The 22,490-nt window shown below is 33.5% G+C and overlaps 1 protein-coding gene across 1 annotated transcript in view; it reads left to right on the top strand.

The window, feature by feature from the left end:
* ZC2HC1A (zinc finger C2HC-type containing 1A) overlaps window positions 1-19,020 on the top strand; it is a gene marked incomplete at its 5' end in the record, with an annotated part of 59,687 nt that extends 40,667 nt beyond the window's left edge. The window contains 3 exons of the mRNA XM_082858432.1: window positions 6,599-6,715; window positions 10,300-10,407; window positions 16,770-19,020. Coding sequence (XP_082714558.1) covers window positions 6,599-6,715; window positions 10,300-10,407; window positions 16,770-16,935 — 391 coding nt within the window. The remainder of the gene's footprint in view (window positions 1-6,598; window positions 6,716-10,299; window positions 10,408-16,769) is intronic.
* Window positions 19,021-22,490: the final 3,470 nt, after the last annotated feature.

Below are 22,490 nucleotides of genomic sequence, written 5' to 3' on the forward strand. Positions count from 1 at the left end.
GATTTTCTTTACTCCTAGAGATTTTAGACGTATGATGAAACACAGAGCTTTTAAATAAATATTGCCATGCTTGAAATGTATCAGAGAGTTTACATAGTCTTGTCTTGAGAATTGTATTTTCTTAATGGTTAATTACTAGCTTAAATGAATACTTCAGCTGATAATTTTCAATAGCTAAAGTGTCACATTTCAAAGATTTACTTCTGTTCAGTTACTCTGAAAAACAGGAGTTTACTTTGAGATATAATGTAATAGATGTGGTAAAACTAGAGAAACAGAATGCATGTAAGGAGCACTTTTTAATAAAAAAAAAAGAAATTAGTTTCTCATACTTTATATTAACAAAAGGGAGAAATAAATGTCTAGGTTTTTTTTTTTTTTTTTTGTGGTACGCGGGCCTCTCACTGTTGCGGCCTCTCCCGTCGCGGAGCACAGGCTCCGGATGCGCAGGCTCAGCGGCCATGGCTCACGGGCCCAGCCGCTCCGCGGCATGTGGGATCTTCCCAGACCGGGGCACGAACCAGTGTCCCCTGCATCGGCAGGCGGACTCTCAACCACTGTGCCACCAGGGAAACCCAAATGTCTAGTTTTTAAGTATATTTTTGTATGAGTGGAAGCAGGCTTTTCTTATAAGCCAATCTTTTGATGTGTGTGGGTTGTGTGGACCATTATTTAGATTTTTCTGAATTTCTCTGTCTTTTAATATTGATATAGAAATGCCACAACCTAGAATTTCAGAGTTTGGCTTCTTTTGTGGATAACAATGATTTAGGCTGTTGGACTAGGGAAGCTCACTTTGCCATGGAATTGAGATACTACATTATCTATATAGGATTGATGAGTTTAGGATTAAAATTAATTTGTCATTAATTTTATGACAGATTTCAAAACTTTGAGTGCCTCAAATTATCAGAGCTATAGATGTCTACAAAGATACAAAATACCACTTGATAAATTTTTTCCCCAAATTATTTCAGACATCATTTATTTTTATTTTATCTATTCTGCTTTGTTACAGTCGTATAGGACTGAGTGGCTTATTTTCTAAGGGTTCGTTCTAATGGTATCAACAATAAACAAGGACCTTCCCTAGGTTAAAGTTTGTCTCAAATTAGAAATAGATTGATACTGTTGCCAAATATTTTTTAAAATGCTCATTCAGCTATGAATATTTGGAAAGCCTGCCAAAGTATTGTTCCTTTCTAGATATACTAATAATATCATAGCAGTTACATGCAACTAGAGATAGTCCTTTTAAAAAGTCTAGGTCAAAATTGAAGAGTTTATCATCTATAGAAATGTATTAGCTTGACAAAAAGTTAAGTGTTTTTGTCTAGGAATACAGGATAATCTAGTGATATTTATCATAACTATAGTAAAATTTTAAAGATCATCATTGAAATCTGCCTTTTATTTAGATTTTCAAAATCTTAAAATACTGGCATGCTCTCATGTATGGAATTTTGATATTTTAGAACAGGTGATCTTTTTGTACTTTTTCTTTTTTTTTTTTTTCCGGTACGCGGGCCTCTCACTGTTGTGGCCTCTCCCGTTGCGGAGCAAAGGCTCCAGACGCGCAGGCTCAGCGGCCATGGCTCACGGGCCTAGCGGCCCCGCGGCATGTGGGATCTTCCCAGACCGGGGCACAAACCCGTGTCCCCTGCATCGGCAGGCGGACTCTCAACCACTGCGCCACCAGGGAAGCCCCCAACAATTGTTTTTATTGGAACATTGCCACACCCAATTGTTTATATATTGTCTGTGGCTGCATTCATGCTACAGTGACAAAGTTGAGTGTGACAGAGATGGTGTGGCTTACAAAGCCTAAAATATTTACTGTCTGGCTTTTTACAGGAAAAGTTTGCCACTCCCTTTTTTTCTGAATGAGCGAGTTATCATAGGAATTAGATATTTATAATTTGAAGGTATGGGTTTTAAGGATTCTTCATTTATTCCCAAGGATGGAACTGTTTTTAAGTCATGTGGAATATCTAGGAAGTTAGGCCAAAGATTAGTGTTCCCGTGAACCAAAGGGTTTTTTTAAAAAAGCCTTTTATTAATCCATTCAAACACATTACTGTGGTTGAATTGAAAGAACAATAAGGGATTAAAAATACACTTTCATGTTGATTCTGACCAAATCTAGGTGCCAATTTCAGGACATATCCTTGAATTTCGTATGGGATTCTACATTATGTGTAGAATTGCTTATTCTGCACCAGATTTACCCTGTGTAGGTGTGCTTGCTTGGCTTCAAAATACCTTCCTTTTTTTTCCTTAGCAGTAGCAAGACTTCTTTTACTGCTGAATGGATTTGTTTATTCCTGCCTTAATTTCTTTCAGACCTTGGGTGTATCACTGTCATTACTGAATTGGACCCTTTAAAAGAAAAATAGCATAGAGGCACTCTAAAAACATTGATATTGATAGTCCATAATTATTACTATCAAATTGAAATTTCTCAAACTTTGTAAATAATGTAAAAATACATTATAAAGTAGATTTCTCATTGTACTTTTTCAAAATTTATTAACAAAGTAACCCCCAATGTAGATAGATGTATAAATTCAATATTAAAATCAACAAAGGTGATTTTTTTTTCATAACTTGAAGCATCTAAGGCCCCTGAGGGCAGGCCAAACATGTAATAGAGAACTCCTGGTTCCTTTACTTGTTTTATTCACTTCCTTAAGTCAGTTACTGATGGTGTGCAAGACCAAGAAAGACATAGAGAAGGAAGGAACTTTGACCAAAGAGCAATCAGTTGGGTTTAAAACTTTAAATTGCTTTTGAAAATATGTCACTACTTTTGCAAAGATTTCAGTTTCTTTTCAAATATCCCTTTATCTTGTTCCTGCTTTGACTTATCTTTAGTGCTACTGAAGGTATAGGGACAGAAAAGAAGGGGTTTAATAGAAAAGGAGACGTGAGCAAAGAAGTGTTCTTGTTCACTAAAATAAATATGAAGATGGTAAATGGTCTGGATCCGAGTCAGTTTAGGGAACCGTTTAAGTATTTGAAAGGTCTTCTTTCATAAACTGATAATTTTACCTTTAAATTTTTTATTGAAGTATAGTTGATGTACAGTATTATATGTTTCAGGTGTGCAACATAGTGATTCACAGTTTTTAAGGTTATAATCCATTTATAGTTCTTATAAAATATTGGCTGTATTCCTTGTGTTGTTCAGTATATCCTTGTAGCCTGTTTATTTTATACATGGTAGTTGGAACCTCTTAATCTCTTGCCCCAAACTCTCCCTCCCTCCTTCCATCTCCGCACTGGTAACCACTAGCTTTTTCTCTATATCTGTGAGTCTGTTTCTTTTATGTTATATTCACTATTTTATTTTATTTTTTAGATTCCACATATAAGTGATACCATACAGTATTTGTCTTTCTCTCTCTGACTTATGTTCACTTAGCATAATAATACCCTCCAAGTCCATCCATATTGTTGCAAATGGCAAAATTTCATTTCTTTTTAAGGCTGTATAGTATTCCGGTGTGTGTGTGTGTGTGTGTGTGTGTGTGTGTGTGTGTGTGTGTATTCATTACGTGTGTGTGTGTGTGTATATATGTACATATATATGTATATATCACATCTTCTTTATCCATTCATGTGTTGATGGACACTTAGGTTGCTTCCATATCTTGGCAATTGTAAGTAATGGCACTATGAACATTGGGTGCATGTATCCTTTTGAATTAGTGTTTTTTTTTGGATCTGTACCCAGGAGTGGAATTACTGGGCCATATGGTAGTTCTATTTTTAGTTTTTTGAGAAACCTCCTTACCGTTTTCCACAATAGCTGCACCAGTTTACATTTTCACCAGCAGTGTACAAGGGCTCCCTTTTCTCCACATCCTCACCAACGTTTGTTGTTTGTGGTCGTTTTGATGGTAGCCTTTCTGACAGGTGTAAGTTTTGATAGCTCATTGTGGTTTTGATTTGCATTTCTCTGATGATTAACAATGATGAGCATCTTTTCATGTGCCTGTTGGCCATCTGTAGGTGTCTTTGGAAAAACGTCTATTCAGGTCTTTTGTTTGTTTTTTTTAATGTTGAGTTGTATGAGCTGTTTATATTTTGGATATTAACCCCTTAAGGGTCGTATTACTTGCAAATATTTTCTGCCATTCAGTTGGTTGTCTTTTTGTTTTGTTAATGGTTTCTTTTGCTGTGTAAAAGCCTTTAAGTTTAATTAGGTCCCAGGATAATTTTAAAATGTATTTAATTAGCCCAACATTGACTGTTATTTCACGGTATTTAAAATATATATGTAAGCAAAATTTATATGTAAAAACACTTAAATATATAAATTCATTTATATAAAATTATTTATTAAAAATTATAGAAAATACTTTATGTATAAATTTATGTATTATATAATCTTGATTACATTATGAAATTTTTAAATTTTATTTTTGTACAGTTAGACCTTGATAATAACATAGCATAACAGTAGCAGATTTTACTGGAACATAAGTTCAAGTGATTTGAGCTTAATACAACATATGCTAACATTTAGCCTAAGTAACATTTGAACACACACATACATATACATAGGTAGATATATCAATATACATAGGTAGATATATCAATTGAGTTGAATTTCATAACACAGGTATGTGGTACAGTAAAATCATCATTGGAACTGCCTTTTAATTATGTTTTTAAAATCTGAAAAATACTAGCAGTTTTTTCATATATGGAAAATATGTAATATTCCCACTAGATAATTACCTTTAGATTTTACTCATCTCCTTTGTTTTATCGTACATAAGATTTTAATAGTTATCATGTTAGAGGAATTCATTTTTAAAATGTTTCTAAATTTTTAAATTTTAATTGCAATAACTTTTTTCTGAGGAAGAAAGTAAGATTTTTTATTTCTTTTTCCAAATCCACAGATGGCTTTTGTGAGATAAACACTGTTTGGAACAATAATGTTTTGATTGTTATTAAGTAATTTAAAGAGAAATCTGATTTCTTAAGTAAAATTCGAAATAGGTGAATTTTCCAGTAATTTCTCACAAATAAAGCCCATAAAATTAATATTCTGAGACATGAGTCTCAGAATTAATGTTCTGAGACTAATGTCTCAGAAATTTCAGAAATTTTGATATATATACATATATTTAATGGAGGCATCTAAAAAATCCTTTAAAATGTTTTTGGGAGTATGATGTAAACACCTAATTTAAGTATCACCACCAGCAAAATATTAATATCACCTTTTACATCAAAATGCCTGCTATGTATAGGATACTGAAGGAACAGAAAGTGGATAAAATGTGTCCTTCCTTAGAGACCCTTATCTAGACGAATGAACAAATTCTTTTTAGACACTAAACTCCTTAGTAAGAACAAAGCATCAGGTCTGTCTTATTTGCCACAATATCCCCAGAATTTAGCACAGTGCCTGATACATAGTAGTGCTCAGGGTTTAAATGAGTTAAAAAAAAAAATCCCTTTAAAAAAACTATACTTGTTTTTTTTTTTTTTGCGGTATGCGGGCCTCTCACTGTTGTGGCCTCTCCCGTTGCGGAGCACAGGCTCCGGACGCGCAGGCCCAGCGGCCATGGCTCACGGGCCTAGCCGCTCCGCGGCATGTGGGATCTTCCTGGACCGGGGCACGAACCCGTGTGCCCTGCATCGGCAGGCGGACTCTCAACCACTGCGCCACCAGGGAAGCCCGATACTTTTTAAGTTATCAAGCAGTGATGTGTCATTCAGTAGTCATTTAAGATAGTTGTAGTTTCCTAATTTAATTTTCCCTACTCCCTACTATGAATGGATATTGGCTGGTGATAATATAATTTGGTTGATGTAAAACAATGAGTTCTTTGCAAACCTGTAGTTTTTCTGTTATTCACTAGCTGGAAATCCTTTATACTTCTGGTTAAAAAAAAATTAGTAAGCTTCAGATGGCATGACCACTTAACATTTTTACATGTGATTTTTAGAATTGCCATCCACATTTTCATAGGATCATGTTTTACATTTCTCTGGATAAATTTTAGAAATAGTCATTCTTTGTTAGAAAGTCAGATAGGGATAAAGATAAAAATACATTATTTGATTCATTATTTTATATTTGGAATTTTTAAAGGTAGGGGAAATCATAAAATAAAATAATAAAGAAAAACAGAGAAAGGTTCTATGGTTCAAGGAAGGGGAAAATTAGATTATTTGTGAGCTCCACAAGAACAAACGTCAAATCTGTCTTTATTTACCAGACTAACAACTTTCAGTTCATCTCTGGCTTCACAAATTTTCTTTGAAACAAATCCTTCTAAAGTTTTTTTTTATTGATTCCATTGCCCTGCTGTGTGTAAGTGTGGGATTTGTTAGGATATTTATCAAAACTGGCAGGGTGGCCTGCATAGTCAGCATATTCATATCTAATAATGGACATTGTATGAACTATCTGAGGATTCTTTTTTGACGTTAGTCCTTACCCTGGCAGATAATTAAGAGCTTGGGAGTTGGATTTCTGATGAACCAGAATAATGTCTTAAAAAAATTTTTTTTTAATATAAAGAAACAAACAGTAGCATTCTCCTTATGGGTACACCTTTATATATTTTAATAGTAAGATGGACAAGTTAGGCCCTCCACTTCGAACTGGAAGACATGTGCAAAGGTTGCATGACAGTGATACAAAATCAGACAGTGCCATCAAAAGACATGAGTTATTACCCATTTACAAGTAAGTATTTGTAACTCAGTTTGATTAATCTTTTTCAGATATTTCCTTAAAGGCTTTATATAACGGAACACTGTAAATTTGTACATTCCTATACTTAATTTTTTTTTATTTTAATCATTTTTAAGCCAAGAAGTACTAAATACTCTTCTAGGATTTATCACACTTTGATTTTTGATGAACATTTCTATTGTCCTAAATCTGTTTTTAGAGCTTTCATTTTATTCCATTAAATTTTAATTTTTAGGGGGTCGAAATAGGAGTCACCTTCAATAATTGTTATTTTTATGAAGCTCTTTTTTAGGAGTAACATTTTTTAAAGAAGAATACGGGGAATATTACATCATATATAACACTGTTAGATTATCTTTTAGTTAAGCAGGCGATAAATTATTATAAAAAAGCTGGAGAAAAAAGAAATCTTAGAAAACATTCAATCCAGGATCCTCAGTCTTTTTGTTAGATGGTTACAAATTCCACATAAAACAGGGAAAAGGTTATGACACTGCCAAGCACACTCCCCTCTGTGTACTGGCCTAGCAGACTGAGTGAGGCAAGAGTGGCAGTGGCAGTCTTGGAGCTCTCCTGCACAGGCCTTCAAGGTTTACTAGTTTGGGCCCCCAAATCAAGTCTAGCCCTCTCATCTTAAAATGATGAACTTAGGGTCTCATAAGTTAAACTACTTATTAACATTGAAAAATATGTTGTTAAATAGAGTTTACTTAGTTAAATTTTAAACCAAGGCCCGCTACATTCTCTTAACACTAGATTATAATAAATTTAACTAGATATACAGTAAAACAAAGATGGGAAAAGTCTTTGATGCGTTAGCAGCCGTCATGTGTTATTTTTAAGTAGTTAGTGATAAATCCTAGAAGGAAAAATTTGTGCCCTGAGCCTTTTTCTTTGTACTCTAGCTCTCTGTACCCTCTGAAGCAGATCTCAAAGAAACAGTGATTAGCAATGAGGTAGATTAAGTGCAGTTCCAAAATTAAACTCTCTTTGTTATTGCTTGAACTACAGCAGGCAGACTATAGATACATAATATGGGTAGCACTTTTCAGACTCTGGCCAGGAAGAAAAATGTGTTGACCATGTGAGACTGGGGCAACGTGTTTTAAGTACTGCTCAAAATGGTTCTAGTTCTCCAGTCTCTTAAGAATGGTTCTCAACATTCCAATTCTACTTCATAGATGTTACTAAAAGTACACGATTGGCATTGAATAATGGAAGCTGTAGTTGATAATGATAACCTTATATTTTTCCTTAATTTTTAAAATTTTCTAATTATTTGAATAACTATTGATAATGAAGTTGTGTGTGTATATGCATGGGTTTGTTTGCATTATCTATATATCTGATACACATATTATATGAAGGTGGTAGGATTTCTAACAAGACTTTATTCTAGAGCCCCCCCAAAAAAGAAATGTGTCCTTCCTGATTCTCTTATAACTCTTATTACTTGGAGGAATTGCCATCCTTTGGCAATGAATTTTCAGAGATTGAGTTCCTAAAAAGGCATGTGATAGTTCTACAACATCCCTAGAGAGGCTGTATAAAAGTAGAGTAGAATACACCTCATGGATGGGCTTGCATATTGAATATAAGATTTGTAATAAGACCCACCTAAATTCAAGTTCAAACACTCTGTCCATGTAATAGCTTTGCACTTCACTTAACTCTGAATATGAGTTTCTTCAACTTTAAAATGGGAATAATATCTTCTGAGATTTTTGTGAAGATTAAAGAAGCAAAGTATGCATAGTACCTGGTATCATATTTGGCATGTAATGGGCATTTGAAAAATAGTAGATGTTGTTATTTCCTGCATGTATTTTGGAGATAGCCCTTTAAAATTTTGGGAGACTCTCTCCCACTTTGCTGTATAAGTAGAAAAGGAAGAATTTCAGCCAGTTTGAGAACTTCCAATATAAAGGCATTTTTTAAAGTATCCTACTTGATCATATAACACAACATTGCTTATCTCTGAAATGAAAAGATGTGACTAAATTTCTAAAGAGTGGGAGGGAATTAACACTGTATTGAACATCTTACCCCTGGTTCTGCAACATACTGACTGTGTCTGTCACCTTCGGTAAATTACTCTTTGCCTCAGTTGCCTCCTTTGTAAAATGGAATTATTAATCCTTCCTACTTCATAGGATTATTTTGAAGATTAAATGAGTTTTATATGAAGGCAATTAGAAAAGTAGTTATACCAAACGTAGTAAGCACTGTTATATAAATGTTAATTTGTAGTAGCAATAGCCATAGTAGTAACAGTAGTATTACCACCATCAACTATGCTAAATGTTTATAAAATTTACAATTTATATATCTAACTTTCTGTAAGATAAGTGATGATGGTCATATTTTATAAATGAGGGAACTTAGAGAGATTGCCACTACCACAGAGTTGTTCAGAAACAGTTGGAATTTGAATCCAGATTCATTCAATAATACCATTATTACCTCATATAGTTTACAAGCTTTCTTTGATTCTGACAGTTTCAGAAAGGGAATTCAGTTATGATCCAGCCACAACTTCTTCTTTACTGGTAACAGGTAGCCCAGGCTGTATAGTTGGTGAAATTAAATCTTTATATTAACCCACTTATTTTAGTTGCTCTTTCCAACAACAGACTTTCATAAATAGAATATTATCCTTTTAAAATGGTTAGCTGATTTTTTTAACCACACCTCATACGCTTTTAACATTATTATTTAACAGTTATTCATAGGCACTTAACGAAACACATCTCTATTTTGAGGGAACTGTAGATTTCAACTTTAAAAAATTTGAGACCTTTTAGAATGATTAACTTATAAATTTCATCTAAAGAATATATACATATGTCAAATGATTTTATGTATCATCAAGATAATGTTAATAAATGCAGAATGCTTTGGTTTATCCTTAGTATTAAGGATTTCAGTTTTGAATTAATCATTTGGATTTTAATCTTTTGAATTTACCTCTCTACAGCTTCTAATTATTATTATTTTTTATTGGAGTATAATTGCTTTACAATGTTGTGTTAGTTTCTGCTGTACAATGAAGTGAATCAGCTATATGTATACCTATATCCCCTCCCTCTTGGACCTCCCTCCTACCACCCCCTCCAGCCTCCCCCATCTAGGTCATCACAGAGCACTGAGCTGAACTCCCTGTGCAGCAGGTTCCCACTAGCTCTCTGTTTTACACATGGTAGTATAGTTATGTCAAACCTAATTTCCCAATTCGTCCCACCCTCCCCTGCCCCCTGTGTCCACATGTCCATTCTTTACGTCTGCGTCTCCATTCCTGCCCTACGTATAAGTTCATCTGTACCATTTTTCTGGATTCCACATATATGTGTTAATGTACAGTATTTCTCTTTCTGGCTTACTTCACTCTGTATGACAGACTCTAGGCCCATCCACATCCTTCACATGACCCAATTACATTCCTTTTTATGGCTGAGTAATATTCCATTGTATATATGTACCTAATTATTTTTCTAATCATGTAAATAAGCAATTTGAGAAATAAATGCTTACTATTCAGTAGGATTTTCATTATGCCATCTCTTTCTCTCTTCTAGAGCTAACATCAAACCTCGAAATTCCACACCACCTAGTTTGGCTAGAAATCCTGCCTCAGGTATGCTTACAAGCAAAAGAAAAACATATACTGAGAGCTACATGGCCAGGTATGTTTAGCTCTGATATTCTAATAACTAAAATAAAAATGAGTATATGCTGCTTTTCAAGGACCATATACAAAAATTTCTATCAGGCTATTTATAGGAAATCTAATTTTTCTTTTGCTATATGATTTAATTTGGCTTTTATGTTATACACTAAAGAAATAGTTTGGGCATAAATACTGTCTTCTTATACCTTATAATCTTTATGGTAAATACTCAAGGATGTTTGTTCATTTACAGTGGATGCATTTGTTTTTTATGTCTTAATTTTAACTGCAACATGCTTATTTTTACCTCTAGAAATTGAATTGACCCTTTACACCACTGCTATTATAAATTTTCAGCAGCGTTTTAATACATTTAAATTCCCCTGCTGCGATTGTGATTATCTATGTACTTCCCTTTCTGATCTGTCACAGTATTTGTACAGCTTCGACATTCACTGTTTTTAAGCATATAATGAAATCATTTCAGTTATATTTATTTTTTATATGTATCCCAATTTATTCCAGAAAGTTTTAAGGAAAGGTACAGAAGGCCATGATGCATAGTGAGATACAGCATTTTTTTTTAAATGAAGGAAGAATAGGAAAAGGAAAGACGAGAAATGGAAAAAGGAATGGGGTTAGTCCACAAAATGTGTGTCATGAGACCCTGGAGATGGACTAGCCCTGGGACACAAAGTGGAGTTTGAACTTTGTTTTAGGAGCCAAAGTACAGGAGAGGATAGGAGTAGTTACATGATTCATGATGTCTAAAACAGAAAAATAAATCACTTTCTCTGTGAAAGTACAACTGGTTCTGAGGCTTCAAAAGTTCTCCTTTGATTTCTCATAAGGAGACACTGGATAACTTAATTGTTAACTTCTTAATTAACATCCCTACAGAATCCATACTAAATATGGCAGTGGATTTCATAGGGTGTTTTTTTTAAGATGCCCTCAATGCAAGCCTATAATGTGACATCCTGTGATTCACCAAAACCAGTTGTGATGTGGGTGTCTTATGTGTAACTGTATTTATTGTCTGCTTTTGTTGTAAGTATGTAACATGTACATAGTCATTATTCAGATTTAATCCGGGGATAGATTTTCAAGTATCTAAGATGCTAGCTCTCCATTCTGGTTGCCCATTAAAAAGAAGCATCTGTGGAGCTTTCTGAAAATGAACACGTCAGGATCCCTCCCTGAGATTTTGATTTCTTTAATTTGGAGAGTGGGATCTGGGCATCTGCCATTTGGAAAGTTTTAAGAGTGATTGATGCCTATGCATAAGATGAGGACCGTAGAGGAATTGGTGAATTGCTGTCTTTTCAGCTAGATTCTGTAATAAATATTGTTTGTCTCACCTGAGGTTTTAATACATGTTAAATATCAAAGAAGTTAACTTATGTTTCTTAGAGTCCCGGAGTGTGGTTGTACTGTGTTGTTGTATATGTGTGGAACCATGTGTTTTGAGTCAATGCTGAGTATAAGATTAACATTCTTATAAAATGGAAAACTTAATAAATACATATGATTGAATAAAAGGATCATTTTATCTTTCCAAAGAGGTGGACAAAAGAAGTGTCAACAGGCAGGAGTAAAAATCACATTAAAAAATGTTTGGCTTATTCTTTTTTTATACTTTTTAGAGCTTTATATGTGATAGGAAGGCTTGAGCCTTACTCACTTGACTTATACTCTGCCCCCATCCCAGACAGAAATAATTATAACCATAACAGATAGAGAATTCTCAGAGATTTACTTTTCTGGCAGTGTGATAGACTACATTTCCAGGACAACCCCTCCCACCCAAAGCACCTAGAAATGCTGGATAAAAAAGAAAAAATATCTTTCTGAATGTATAGCTTAGCTCTCAGAAAAGTAACGGGAACTTCTACAGACGAAAATATAAAGGAAGCTAGAGGTCAAACTGTAAATTAACTGTCATTACTGCAGCTACATTTGAGGTTTTCGGTGATCTTCACTATGTAGAGACTTGGGTTTTAAGGTCATTGTGGGAGAGAGGAGTTGACTTCTTGGACTTGTACAAAATGGAATGTTAAAAACAACTTTTCCTTACCCTTCCCGCCGTTCCCGCCGTGCCTCTTGCTCTAAGCCAAGACTCTTAAAAGATTCAGTAAAGAGTCTTCTTAGACTCAGCCAGAGATGCTTATATGACAGTATATTACATTTGTCACTGGAATTGTTTACAGAAATATAGGATAATAGCAGGGCAGTGTCAGGTGTTTCTCTTTCATGGGAGCCCTTGCAGCGGTCCTGGAGCTCGTCTTCCTTGACTGTCTAGCTGACAGCTTAGGTGTGAGAGAATAAGTTCTCATAGGTGGGTGTAGGGACAGTTTAATGAGAAATCCTTTGTCCCCAAAGGGAACCAGTATCTCATATAACAGTTTCATAGGCACAGCTTCCAGGTTATCCTGAGGGAGATACCAGTTTCAGTGGACTGCTTACAAACACCGTTGCCTAGAAACACAGCTGGCATTTCACCTATGTTGGGTTTTCATTAAACAGAGCTAGGAAGTTATCCCAAGGTCAAATATGTCCACAGAAAAGGAGAAAGAGTGTGTTAACCCTTCTCTCACAGTAGTCAAAGGGTTATCTCTCAGTGAAAGGATGGACTAGGAAAAACAATTTTTTTTACCACCCAGGAATAAGAGACTCCAAGGAAACTTGTCTGTCTCAGCCATGGCTCAGAGGGATGTGAGAATTCCCACCAATAATTCATAACTACAGGCGCACCTTCCCATGAGTTTAAGGTTTGAAAGCACAACATCTGCATATTCTAAGAAATTCTTAACTGAAAAAATAGCTTAGATACTCTTGGTTTAAGAGCTTCCTTGGAGCTTGTAAAAGCAAAAGCAAAAAGAATCATCTCTGGTGTGAAATGCTGTTAACCCAGGCCTCCTGATTCTCACAGGTAAATAAACATGAGCTTGCAATTCTGAATTACAGAACACACATGGAAATTTCACACTGTACAAGGAAACAAGGAATCAGTCATGAAAGCAAAAAAAAAACGAACACATGTGCCCATGACTTATGATACTGAAATCATCATAATTATGACTTGTAAAATAAGTCAGTTTGAAGTATATAAGGAAACAAGACAGGGAATTGAAGTCATTAACAGTGATAATATACTATCAAAAAAAGATTAGAGCATCTTTACAAAAGAACCAAACAACTCAATATAAGGGGAAAAAAACCTCAAAAGATGGTGTTTAAATTGTAGATGAGACCCAGCTGAAGAAGAGAGGAGTGAACTAGAGGAAAGATTCAAAGACATTATCTAGAGTGTAGTCCTAAGAGAAGGAAAGCGTGAGAGAGATTAAAAATCATAGGTGGTAAAATAAGGTCTATGATGTATTGAGTCAGAGGTCAAAAGAAACTAGAGTGAGTGAGAGGCAACATTTGAATAATTTATACCTGCAAATAATCCAGGATTAATGAAAACCATGAGTTCTCATAATCAAACAACAACAATCCCAAGCAGGACAAATGAAATGAAAACAACATGTAGATGCATTGTAATGAAACTTGGGAGAAGGTCTTAAAAGCAGCCACAGAGGAAAGACGTTACTTAGACAATGTGAGGATCACTCAGCTGGTACAGAGCTCGCTTGCAACACTTGGAGCCAATAGACAATGGAATCGATCCACACATTCAGGGTGCCGAGGGAAAATAACTGTGGACCTTTGATTGTTCACCAGCTGAACCAGTGGTTCTCAAGCTTTAATGTGCATCAGAATCCCCTGGAGCACTAATTTCAACACAGCTTGTGTTGAATCCCCACCTGAGGATTTCAGAGTCAGTGGGTCTGGAGTGGGGCACAGGTTTGCATTTATAGTAAATTCTCACGTGATGCTGTTGCTGCCAGATTAAGGACATCACTTTGTGAACCACTGAGCTATACTGTCAGTCCAAGAATGAAAATGAAATAAAGCTGTTTTCAGACAAAAAATATTGAGAAATTTTACCAGCTGTAGACCGTGACTAAAAGAACATTCAAAGGGGGTATCTTGGGAAAGAGTGAAGTGTCCAGAAGAGGAGGAATTTTGCAAGGCGGACCGGTGAAGAAATCAGTAATTAAGTAAATCTAAACTAATAGTACATGAAATAATAAAGATAAAACAGAAATTAATGAAATAAAAAGATTATAATGGAGAGCATTAAGGAAAAAAACTGGTGGTCAAATAGGAGCTTCCTCCCGGATGGTGCTCAGCAACTGCAAGAGATCCTGATTAGACCAGTAGATCCGAATCTTGGCTTCTGTATCTTTGTTGGCAGGAGGTAGAGAGGGAGCTTCAGGATTCTGTGTGGTACTTCACCTTTAATTAATTCAAATTCTCATCAGCCTGCTGTCATCAGGTTGAATTTTGTCAGGCCCTTTGTTCTAATTTACTTTGTTGTCACAACATGCTCCGAACTCTTTCATTCTTCATCCCCTCTACTGCAATCCTAACGGCTCTGACCAGTCTCTGCCACCCTGTACCATGTCCTCTTTGCTTTATTGTTTTCTAGCTGACATGCTATATATGTTATTTATGTTGTTTCTTCTCCATAAAACTAAGCTCCCTAGGCACAGGGATTCTTATCTGTTTTGTTACTGCTCTTAACTCTAGGATCAAGAGGAGTACTTTACGTAAACTAGGCTCCCAGTAAATATTTTTAAATGAATAAGTGAATGAATAACACATGATGAAGACTCACAAAACGAGAAGGTTGGTTGATTTAAAATGATAAACTTCTCAAGATGGATCAACAAAAAAGGAGAAACGGTACAAATAATATGCAGAATGAAAAGAGGAATGCAACCACAGATGCAGCAGAGATTTAAAATTATAAGAACAACTTTTTGCCAGTAACTTGAAACAGATAAAATGCACAATTTCCTAGAAAAATATAACTTTTGAAAACTTATTTCAAATGAACTAGGAACTATAATCATTAAAGAAATTGGATCAGTAATTAAACTATGCTTGCTTCCTCACTGCACGAGTGCACATACACACACATACGGTGTACACACACACACACACACACACAGACACACACACACAAAATGGGCTCATGATAGTTTTATATAGTAAGTTCTACCAAACTTTTCCAGGGGAGTGAGGTGAAAACAACATTCTTCAACTTATTTTCAAAGGTTAGTGAAACCGTGATATCCAGACTAATGAGAGAATGCAAAATTATGATCAGGCTTACTTATAAACTTGAAAATACATATAAAAATCTCCAAGAAATTTATCAAACCCAGGCCACAGACGTGAAATTCATGACACTGTAGATTCATCACAGAAAATGATTGATTTAACATTAGAAAGTCTATTAATATAATTTTTCACATCAACAGATGGAAGGGTTAAAAAATATTCGTCAAATAATAATATATGATTTACCACCTATTTTTGATTTTTTTAAAAAAGCTCTTAGAAAATTGGGAATAGAAGGGAATGTCGTTAAATTGACAAGAACGCTAGATTTACTAGAACCCTACATCACTCTTCATATTTAGTGGTGGCATGTAAGAAGCATTTTCTGTAAAAGCAGAAATAACACAAGAATGTCGGCTATAATTTCTATTTTCATCTAGCTAGTGTAGTAAAAAAAAAATTAAAATTACAAGACATGGAAATAAGGACACAAAACTGATATATTTACATATCTATATTATGATTATATATAGAATACCTAAAAAAAGACAAATTAATAAATAATAATGAAGTCTTTTAATAAATTTGCTGGTTTTCTTATCATTATATTGAAAGTTATTGCAGTCTGTTTATCAGCAACAAACAGAAAATGCAGTCTTCAGAAACATTCTCTCTCTCTCTCTCTCTCTCTCTCACTTAAGGTATTTAGTAATCAATTTAAAAACCAAGCAAGAAGTTTAACTTTGATGGAGAAAATTACAAAACTTCAAAGATGAAATATACCTTCTTTATAAAATAGAAAATTCAATATTATAAAGCTATCTATTCTCTCCTAAATCAATGTATAAATTCTGTGCCATTTTCAAACAAAGTTTATGAATCCTGACAAGTTCTTTACATATGAAAGAGCAAAAGCCTAACATTAGCCAGGACAAGTTAAAGAATAATGCATGAATGATTTATGAAGCTATAGTAATTAGTGTGATACTGATTCAAGGGTAGACAAATAGAACAATGGATCATGATGGAGTGGTTAGAAAAAGACCCCATGGATTTTGTTTAATCTGAACTAGAAGAATATTAACAATGAGATTAAGCAAGCTTTTAGTTACACTTAATATTATGTTCTGTTTCCCAAGGCTTACAGATTGAAAACTACTGACATGAACTTTGTGTTTCTACTTTCTTTCTGTACCTCCCCAGGCCAGATGGAGACTATGTCTCCTCACTTAATGGTGGAAACATTAAAGGCATTGAAGGAAACTCAGTGGGACACTTACCAAAATTCTGCCATGAGTGTGGGACTAAATACCCTGTAGAATGGGCAAAGTTCTGCTGCGAATGTGGCGTTCGAAGAATGGTTCTGTGAACAGAATCCAAACAGAAAAAGAGCTAAGTCCAGAATTTTATGACTGTTGCTGCTTGGACATCTAGAGCACTTCCTCTAGTGATCTTGTGCTAAAATCATTCATAATACTTTTTTCAACAGTTTTTGGAGCATAATCCTTTGGCTGTGTAATGTGTGTGTGTGTATATATGTGTGTGTACATATACTGTATATAATAAATACCTGACAACCTAAACTGTGCCATACAAGGAGATGTTCACTTATCAGTCAGAAAATAATTTCAAGTGGAATCATTAACTTAGGTATTACTTTTCTGTTGTTGTTAAAGCACATTAAGCATACCTCCACCAACTCTCAAACACTAGTGCTTAACCCTTTAAGCTTGAGGATGATCATTACTTTGAGCAGAAAATCAGAATAAACATTTTTATTATTGGTACCTATTTTCAGATAGTATCATTTAGGATGGGATGCTTGGAATTTTGGAACTGAAGAGAATATTTTTAGTTACACTTAGTTATGTGAGGTCATTTTTCTGTAGAGCTCTTTAATTATTAATTTTATAAATATTTTTTAGAAGGAGAGGGGAAAAAACCCCCTATGGTCTCTGTTGCCCTTTACTCGGTGTATTATTGATTATATAATTTAGAGATCTTTGCTCAATTCTTTAAAATGCAATTATGCAATTTTTTTTTTTGGAGATACAAGGCTGAAAATACAGCTGTATCTCATTCTAGTTATAGCTGAATGATTTTTAACTGTGTATTAGTTGAACATATATTCTTTCTAATTTCACTTTTTTCCTTTCTTTTCCATAAACTCATGTCTGAACAGTAATTTTAATTTGCTACTTCATTTTTGCAAAGTTTGCATATTAATTATTTAATAGAAGATGCAAAAAACTCCTTGCAAAATCTTGCATTTATATCTATGTACTTGATTTAGAAGAAATCATATTAATGGATTTTAAAACAAACCATCTCACCTAATAGTAACTTCAATAATCATTATTGCAGGGCATGCAGGTTTAAAAGGATTTGAATTTTAGTCACTTGAAGTATAGTTATATGTAGTTATGGGTAGGTTAAGAGAACATCTAATTTTTCCTACTCATACTTCCTTTCTAGTGTTAAACACTGGATCACAATTTACATCACAATAAAAAGCCACTGAAAATGCATTGCTTTAATGGATAGCTGATTTATTATGTAATTAAACATTCACAAAAATGTAATTATACTTCCTCTTTAACTTTGACTAAAATACCGCTTTTAGTCATTGTCACTTTCAGTGTAACATAGTATTTAGTAGTAGACATCTTTGATTGCTTGTGCAGCCATATTCAGTAATTCAGTAGTAGTTTCTGTCGAATCAAACCTAACAGAGCCTTGATCTTATTATAAAGGTACAAGCAGATCTATATAGGTAGTTTCTAACTTCTTATTTTTGATTCTGATCAATTGTAAGGATCATTGTAGAAATTTGTGGCTTATAACTTTCTCTGAAATTTATTTATACATATACTTTATAATTTTATTCATTAGTTTTTTTGTTTTGAGTTTTTGTTTTTTTTTTTCCATTTGGGCAGGGGATAACTTAGTAGGAACGGGAATTATTTACCTTATAGTTTCTTTCCTTTCTATTAATTTTTTTTCTGGTTGCCTTTATTCAGTCATATTGGTCAAAAGGAAGGGTCAAAAGTCAAAAAAAATATTACAGCTTATTCCATCAACTAGAATAAGCTGTAATAAATTTAGGAGAATAATGTACATATTAGGATTCCATTTCAATAGTTTGTTCTTCTGTTCTAATTATTATAAATCATATGAAGAAGAACTTCAAACTCTTGTCTTGATCTAGAATTGAGCACTGTCTTCTTTCAAATATATTTTTAAAGATCACATTTTTTGTCTGCCCAAGGAAGGGATAGGTGAATGAGCTTAAAGTGGCACATGTTTGTTTCTCACTGAATTTTACTGTGGCAAGTAAATGTTATAATGTACTACATGGAAATGGGTTGGTAAGAAATCATCTAATTCCAGAACCCAGAGATTATTATAAACAGTAAGTAGGTGAAATATATTTATGAATTATGAACCATGATGCAATGTATTTAAATGCATTTTTATATTACTTGCATATATTATTCTCATGTTGATTTGTTGTGCAATAGTTCAGTTTTTAAGAAATTTTCCTTGATCTATGCATCACTTATTTTATTTTTATTTATTTTCACAAGTATTTTCCATTGTGGTAGGATAAAAATATGACTGTAAGCATAAATTAAAAATGTAAAAATTGCTTATGTAATATTCTGAAAGTTATTAGCTTGGAAAAGTAAGATTATTATGGCTGTTGTTGTCTCTTGTTCACTGTTTTTTAATTACAAATAATGTCTTCATTTTTGAACCTATTCAATAAAGACATGAAGCAAAAAAATGCTAGTTGTTTTTCACTGATGTCTTATCTTTTATCCAGAAACAGGTAGAAAGATAGGAATGTACTGAAATATAAAGAAAATATTCGAAGTCAGAATATAGACTTTTTAATGAGAAGAGTTCTCTTTGGCAGTTTTTTTGTGCTGTCAGCTTTTAAAGAAATTATTACTATTTTATTGAATTGAAATGTTTTATAACTTCAAAGCATTATAAATATGTTTCTTCACAAGATTTTTAAGGCATAGAAACATTCTCTTCATAGCCAATAAAATTTAGCAGTTGAAAACATTAGGGAAATCAAGGTTGATAGGAAACATGGATATTTCTAATTAGGTAATATACAGTTGAATGGCAGAAAGTATTTGTGATGAATACTTAGTGATTTAGATCATCATATTTAAAATTTTAAACAGGAGCTGTCTCTAGTGAAAAAATCAGATTAGACATGTTTAATTTGCACTCAATTTTCCTTAGGCTAGAGGTGGACACTTTCTACCATGAGTAGAAGCTCAGGGAATGAAAAAATAGTAGAATAGGTATATAGCTACAGAAAGTCAGCAGAACTCTTATGTCTTTATTAGCATTGCAGATATATGTATTTTTATATGCTAAGTATATTTTCAGTTTTTTAATGGTAAGTGTATTTTTAGTACTAAGGTTGATTTTTTTCAACTGACTATGTTATTGCATAGAGCGGTGGAGAATCATTGAAACAAAGTTTATGGTAGCCACACTCATTTTTATTTTCATTTAGAAAATTTTTAGTTAAATATTATTGTCATGACATTCATTATTTTTATACAATTTTGCTTTTATATGTGAATTGCTTTTTTGCCACTAGAGGGTGCTTTTGGATAATTTATATTGCCAGCCTCCAGCTATTACTTGAAGGCCGCTCAGCAATAAGTATATTTTTTTGATAACGTGAAATTACAGATTTAAAAGATGTAGTTTTTTGCTGTTTATTTTGTCGTGATTTTAATATCCCATATGTTTTTTTGTTTGTTTGTTTTTAAGAAACCTAGTGTAGCTCATTTTGGGTACCAGCCTGGCAGGTTTTGATAGAAATATTTCATATTAACACCTCACATAATTTTGTTAACAAAAATTATGTATCTCAAACATATTACTTATGCACATTACCAAATAATTCTTGTACTATTACTTTAACATTTCATCTTAATTGTATAACAGTTACAGTCTCCTTTTAAGATGGGGATTTTTTTTTCCTTCAATCAGCTAGTCTTAACATTATATCTAACATACGCAAGTGACATCGATTTAGATAGGAGCTAAATAAGTGGTTAGACCAACTAATGTAAGATGCACAAAGCTAAAACTTTCCAAACAGTTAAAAAAATGCTTTACATGTTCTTAAATCTATGAAATGCTAGGAATCAAGAGATATAAGTAAAATGTGATTTAGTCCCTGTCTTGAAGTTGATAATTTATTTGGAAAAGCTGTTATATAAACAGACAATTACAACTTAGGACAAAAAGAAGGATTTTTAAAAATTGAAGTATAGTTGATTTACAGTGTTGTGAAAGGATTCATCTTACTGGAACTTTTCCTTACAAAAGTGCCAACAAAATGCTTTATTAAGCGTTGAAGCTTCTTATCACAAGTCATACAGTTGACCATTTCCTATTTTCTTCTTTTTTCCTTCCTTGTGCCAATGCTTAGGAGAAAACTTGGTAGAATATAAGTGAGAGCTGCACCACCTTTTAGTGAGGAAAAGGCAAGTGACAGTGGAGAAGGATATGTGTGTGGTGGGGTCTGTCAGAGCTGTAAAATGTGAACTACGTGGACTGTCCTGAGGACTGAGGAAAATCAGTACTGAGTAAAAGTTCCTGAAAATTCCAGCTGTTCAATCTTATCTCACATAACTCTTCACTTTAACTTTCACTGTCCTCTTTTTTTCCTGTCTTTGCTCCGCTTCTATGCCTGTTTTGAATCTGCAACAATAAGGCCAGGGTTAGGAGGCTGCCAGTATTGGTGAGTAGATTATACTTGACAATGAAATGCTGATTTTCACTCATCAAATCAGCGATCTTAAATTATAATAAAACTGAAAACCATCTGGGGCATTAAGATAAATGTCCTTATCTACTGATGGCGGAGATATAAATTGATGATACTTTTTGAAGAAGTTGACTAAAATTTACTTTAAAGGCCTTTAAAATACACATGCCTCATAACCCAGTAATTTTATTTCTAAGATGTATTTCTTCTTGAAGGAGTAATCTAAAGAAAAATATTTATGCAGAATACATTTAATAGTACTACTATTTGTAGTGATAAAAATTAGTAAGTTAATAAAGCACTTTCAAATAATTTTTAATGGCATGATGAGGTTATGTTTTATTAGGACAAATAGCCTAAAATAGGGAATGTGTGTAAAATATGATTCCAGCTATATAAAAGATTGCACAAATAAAAAGGCTTGAAATATATTCCTTATCATATTTTCCTTGTTTCTACTAAGTATTTGTAATGTTACATATTCTTTATATTTTTTGTATTGCCAATTTTTAAATGAATATATAATACTTTTTTAATCTTTAAAAAATGAGGGTTATGTTTTTCAGAATCACTTGTATGTGATAAGCATTTATTTAAAATCACTACCTCATCTTCATTTATTTTCTGACATTCACAGATGTAGAGGATAGCCCTTGTAATATAGTTAAGCTAGTTTGTTTCTGATACCTGTTGCTGAAAATGGTTTCTGTCAACTCTATGTATAATTTTAATAAGATAATTTTTCTTGAATTTTAATCATATTATATTCTTGTATAGCCCTCCTTCCCTTAACTGTTTATCACCTATGATTTGAAGAGTCCAAGGAATACAAGTGAAATTTTAATTTATAGAGCATAAAGTAAAAATTAAACCTGGTCTAAATATTTTAGAGGTTTTTTGCTTTTTGCCATTCCATTGTTGAGCTGTGGGGGCAAAAAAATATATGTGTGTGTGCGTGTATGTGTGTGTGTGTGTGTATATCTGTGTATGTGTGTGTGTGTATGTGTGTATATGTGTGTATGTGTGTGTGTATATTTGAAACATTCACATCTATTTTCACATACCTACTATACTTTAAAACTTTAAAGATTTTTTTAAGTTATCTTACTTTCTTC

Source organism: Leucopleurus acutus (assembly GCF_964270905.1).
Source record: "Leucopleurus acutus genome assembly, chromosome: 17".
In the NCBI taxonomy this organism is placed as follows: domain Eukaryota; kingdom Metazoa; phylum Chordata; class Mammalia; order Artiodactyla; family Delphinidae; genus Leucopleurus; species Leucopleurus acutus.